The 4,938-nt window shown below is 34.7% G+C and overlaps 1 protein-coding gene across 1 annotated transcript in view; it reads right to left on the reverse strand.

Moving 5' to 3' along the window:
* The window catches only part of LOC110033445 (50S ribosomal protein L29, chloroplastic), a 16,297-nt gene extending 13,880 nt beyond the window's left edge, over positions 1 to 2,417 (reverse strand). Inside the window, exon 1 of the mRNA XM_020737424.1 lies at positions 1,945 to 2,417. Within this exon, the coding sequence (XP_020593083.1) occupies positions 1,945 to 2,307 (363 nt within the window). The 5' untranslated portion in view covers positions 2,308 to 2,417. The remainder of the gene's footprint in view (positions 1 to 1,944) is intronic.
* Between the last annotated feature and the right edge of the window lie 2,521 nt (positions 2,418 to 4,938).

The following is a 4,938-nucleotide window of genomic DNA, read 5'->3' on the forward strand; positions in this document are numbered from 1 at the left end:
CTACCTTAGGCCTTCATTTGCTTCATTTGAGTAGAATTAAAACTGAATACAAGGAATGTAATTTTAGTTGTAGTAGCTATAGTGACAGAAATGTAACCATGGGCGATCAAATTATTAAAAGGTGTCAACGCTTTAGATATCGCGGATTTATTGTTCAAAGTGATGGTGATATTGATGGGGATGTTATTAGTAGAATTCAAGTTGGTTGGTTGAAGAGGAGGAATACTTCGGGCCTATTGTGTGATAGAAAAGTACCATTTAGACTGAAAGGAATATTTTATAAGATGGTTGTGAGACCTGCAATGCTCTATGGCGTTGAATGTCTGCCTTTAAAAGAGAAGCACAAAACTAAGTTAATTGTTGCCGAGATAAGAATGATTAGGTGGATGAGTGGCTTTACACTTAAAGATAAATGCAAAATGAATATATTTGTGATAGGGTTGGTGTAGCTCTAGTGACGGATAAAATTAGATAGAGTCGTCTTAGATAGTTTAGCCCCATTAAAAGTCGACCATCTAATGATCCGATTAAAAGAGAAGATGTTTTAGATTCGACTTATGTTAAAAAAAGGTAGAGGTAGACCTAGGAAGACTTGGGCATATTATATAAAAATGATCTTAATTTATCAGAATTAAATGAAAATATGACACTAAATAGAACGCAATGGAGAAAAAGGATTCATGTAGACCCCACCTAGTGGGATATAGGTTTTTTGTTGTTGTTGATGATGTTGGTCTAAGATACATGAATAATTCTAAAAGCATCTAAACAACAATGAATTTTAACAACTTTCTTGAAAAAGAACAAGGTCATTATGTGATTACATTCAATGTGATAAATTTTATAGAATTTTTGGACACTTTGTTTCCAGCGTAATATTACAGAAAACAAATTTATATCATTTAATTTCTAAGGATCAATATTTATAAAGAAAATTTAAATGTTAAAGTACAACATACTTAATTGATATGAGGTAAACAACACTATAAATAATCAAATAGAAGCAATTTGCACTTTCAATGCTTCATTAAGAAATTAAACCACCAAAACAGTACATCAAACAAAGCCAAAGTCTACAATCATCAATCACTAAGTATGTGAAAAGGAATAAATGGGAACGAACTTTAAATGATTGACCAAGTTTAGCCACAAACTTCCAATGCCAATTTGCTTAACAAGCAAACTTCATATGCAAACCAAGACATGGCAGAACATAATGCACAAAAAACCTGTGCCATAAGTTAAACTTTTACCACGATATCTGACAAGAAGGTGACAATTTGCATTCTATTGGTTGAACTAAAGGTCAAATCTTTAAATTCACAAAAAAAAAAATGACACTTTTTAACTATTAAAATGTAAAATACACATTAGTACGCATAGGAAAGGTGGTATGTAAAAAATGAAGTTGAGTAGTTAAAAATGTGAATACATAGGAATTGAGTGGTATGTATGTAAATCTTCCAAAAGTTAAATTCTCTAATTACTCAAAACATCTGCTCTAATGCCAATCTACAATGCAAATTAGCACAATTTTCAATATAGAAACTTATCCACAACTCTCCATAAGTAGTTCTATGACCCAACACAAGCTCCAGGAATAAGCACAGTTCCCAATAATAACAGCAGATTGTTTTGTGTCCCTAAACCAGGTTTGTTAAGAGCTTCGTCCCCATCAAAGATGTATTAGATTCCAGAATTGGCATGTGAGTGAGTGATTTGTGCTTGAGCGTTTAACTTCAAAAAAAAAGGGGGAGCAAATATTCAAAAAAAAAAAAAAAGAAACAATCAGAAATGGAAGCACATAAAGCTGTTGCAGCAGAAAATCAATTTTACCGATTCAAAAAAAAATCACAGCAACGAAAACAAAAAACATGGTTCCTCTTCCAATTAGAATCAGAGCCACATGTGCTGAAAGGAAAAGAGAACAAAACCGAAATTTACCCTTTTCCTCATGCGTCTGAACTCGCTAGATTTGAATTCATTCCTGGCAGACCTCTGAAGCCTGAGCATGAAAAGCTCCCCCTTAAGGTCGATGACCTCCTCGTTTAGCACATCCGTCGTCCGACCTCGTAGCTCCTTCAACTCCTCCTCTCTCTTCGAAGCCCTAATCAGAAAGCTTCCTCCACTCCCACGAAAGAACGGTGGCCCAAGAGCTTTAGCAGCTCCGCCATGGATTCGGATGCCGTGGAATGAAGAGATTAGAGATGGAAGAGAGAATGCTTTTCTGTTTGAAAACGAGCTTGAAGGGTGGAACGGGCAGGAGTAAAGAGGATGGGAGGAAGGTAACGAGAGCCCTAGCGCCATCTTCTTCCACTCTCTTCTCCCTTTTGCGAGCAGAGGAAGCCGTTGTAGATTGAAGACACTCTTTTGGATAAGAGTCAAGCTTGAATGGCACTACTTCGCCAAAACCCAAAAAAAAAAACTCAAACCACTGAATTTGATGTTTCGGTTCGGTTTGAATACTTTTTATTTTTAAATTTTAATATTTGATTTTTTAATTTCAATTTGACTTTAATTTTTATTTAATTCGAAAATTAAAAACTTATTAAAATTTTTTATTTTATTATATTTTAATTTTATGTCGAATAAATTATTAAAATAAAAAAATTTATTATAAGTAATATTTGATTGAAACAAATAAATGATTGAAGAAACAAAATTGATATTATATATATTAGTATGCTATGTCTATTATTTAAGTTATTTCTACTCCTTCCTATTCGTGATAACTGTAAGGGGTTTGCCTATTTATATAGCTTGCCTCTATTGTGCAAAGGTTATGATAAAGACTCGAGTCAGTATTTCTTCTTTTCTATATTTCTCTTAATTTTATCATGGCATCAGAGCATCTCCTCTACAAGTTCTATCTCTCCAATTTTAGCTTCCGACTTCCTGCTTCATTTTCCCAAATTTGAATCTCTCACCCACTTATTGTGTTCGGTTTTTCTTGCTTCCAAGGCTTTCTCTGCACGTCTAACTACACTTCTTCATCTTCATATTTATTGGTTCTTTCTAACTAGTCTTGCATCTTTTTTTATCCTGATTTTCCACTAGCTGTGTTCATGACCTTTCGTTTTTTCAGCTCGGCTCATTCTACAAAATTCATAAGTTTAACCTCCTTTCATCTTCTCTGTTGCTTTTATTCTTCACTGCTACTGCCATTCTCCATGGCTTCTATCTCCTCCTCAAGTGCCACCAACAACCTCTCATCATCCACCTTCTCTATACCTCCTTCCCTTAAATTCCTCATGGGTAACATTAGAATTTTGGTTATTACTCAACTCGCCACTAATAACTTCCCTATTTGGCGCTCTCAGATCTACAAATTATTCAAAGCTAGCGGGTTTGAATCGTTTCTTGACACCACTTGGCTTTGTCCTCCTCTGTTAGTGAATGATAATTCAATTAATCATGCATATTACAACTGGACACTCATAGATCAAAAGCTCTTTGTCGCTGCCTATTCCACTATTTCTTCATCCATTCTACCTCATGTGCTGAATATAGAAACTACTACTGCTATTTGGACATCCCTATCCAATAGACTTCAATCTTATAGTTGATCTCACATTATACAGCTCAAAAATGAGCTTCATAACATTTCTATGAAAACCAACTCATGACTCAATAACTTACCAAAATCAAGACTCTTGTGGATCAAATCCTTGCAGCCGAGTTTCATGTTGATCCAAAAGATATCATAATTTACATCTTGAATGGTCTTCCTACATCTTATATTTTTTTTCAAAATCGCCATTCGTACACGGCTTGAACCCATCGCTTTGGAGGATCTTTATGCTCTTGTCTGCAACGAGGACATTCACCTCACCACAATTGCTGCAAAGGAACAAAGCTTAATCCAAATTACAATGTTCTCCACTCAAGGTCGTGGCCGCAACACCTCAAGAAACTGTGGTGGACATGCATCAATGAATCCAACTCCCAACAGTTGTCCAAAATCTACTACCATTTGTCAAATATATGAAAAGACTAGGCATCCTTCCTTCTCATGTTGGCATTGGTCCAACCTTGTTTATGTTCCAAAATCTCAGTCCCAATCACAAATTGCTCTTACCACTGCCATGAAACCTGATTCCTCGAATGATTGGATTTTTGATACAGGGAGCCTCGTCCCACATGACTCTTAACTATCATAATATTCAACAGCAACAGTTATCCAATGGTAATGAATATGTTGAGACTGGAAATGATGATAGTATTCTCATCCAACATATTGGTCAAGGTATCTTACCGACTCCAAACTATAAGTTTTTTTTTTCTTAAAGAAACTTTTACGTATCCCTAATATTTTACATAACTTGAAATATGTCTATAACATTGTTTCGGACAATCATTGCTCCCTTCAATTTGATCCAATTGGCTATCTAATAAAGGATCTCAAAACAAACAAGTTGTTACTTACAAGCAACAACAAACAATGCCTCTACTCAATTATTCTTCAAGAAGAAAGTAGAAAACAAGCATTCTGTACTCAAGCCATACCGAAAATTGATTAGCATCAAAGGTTAGACATTAGCATGCTAATATATCATATCTTGCATTCATTGAGATTGGAAAACAAGCATTCTGTACTCAAGCCATACCGAAAATCGATTAGCATCAAAGGTTAGACATTAGCAAGCTAATATATCATATCTTGCATTCGTTGAGATTGGTCATGCATTATTTTAAACGTGATTATGTGATTTAGATGACAACCCCTTCTAGGCATGGTTGTATGTCCATTGCATTTTTTTCTTATCATATTTTCTTTCTTTTAGATTAGGTTTCTGAGGTTTTGCTTTTTTTAGTGAATCTCACTTCATGCTTAGAATTTCAAGTTTGCTCATACATTCTCACCTCCTAGATTTTCTCACGATTATATATCGTGTGAAATTTAAGTCCTAACTTTCTTATAAAATATCAGGATGAAAC

This window comes from Phalaenopsis equestris, unplaced genomic scaffold (genome assembly GCF_001263595.1).
Source record: "Phalaenopsis equestris unplaced genomic scaffold, ASM126359v1 Scaffold001186, whole genome shotgun sequence".
In the NCBI taxonomy this organism is placed as follows: Eukaryota; Viridiplantae; Streptophyta; class Magnoliopsida; order Asparagales; family Orchidaceae; genus Phalaenopsis; species Phalaenopsis equestris.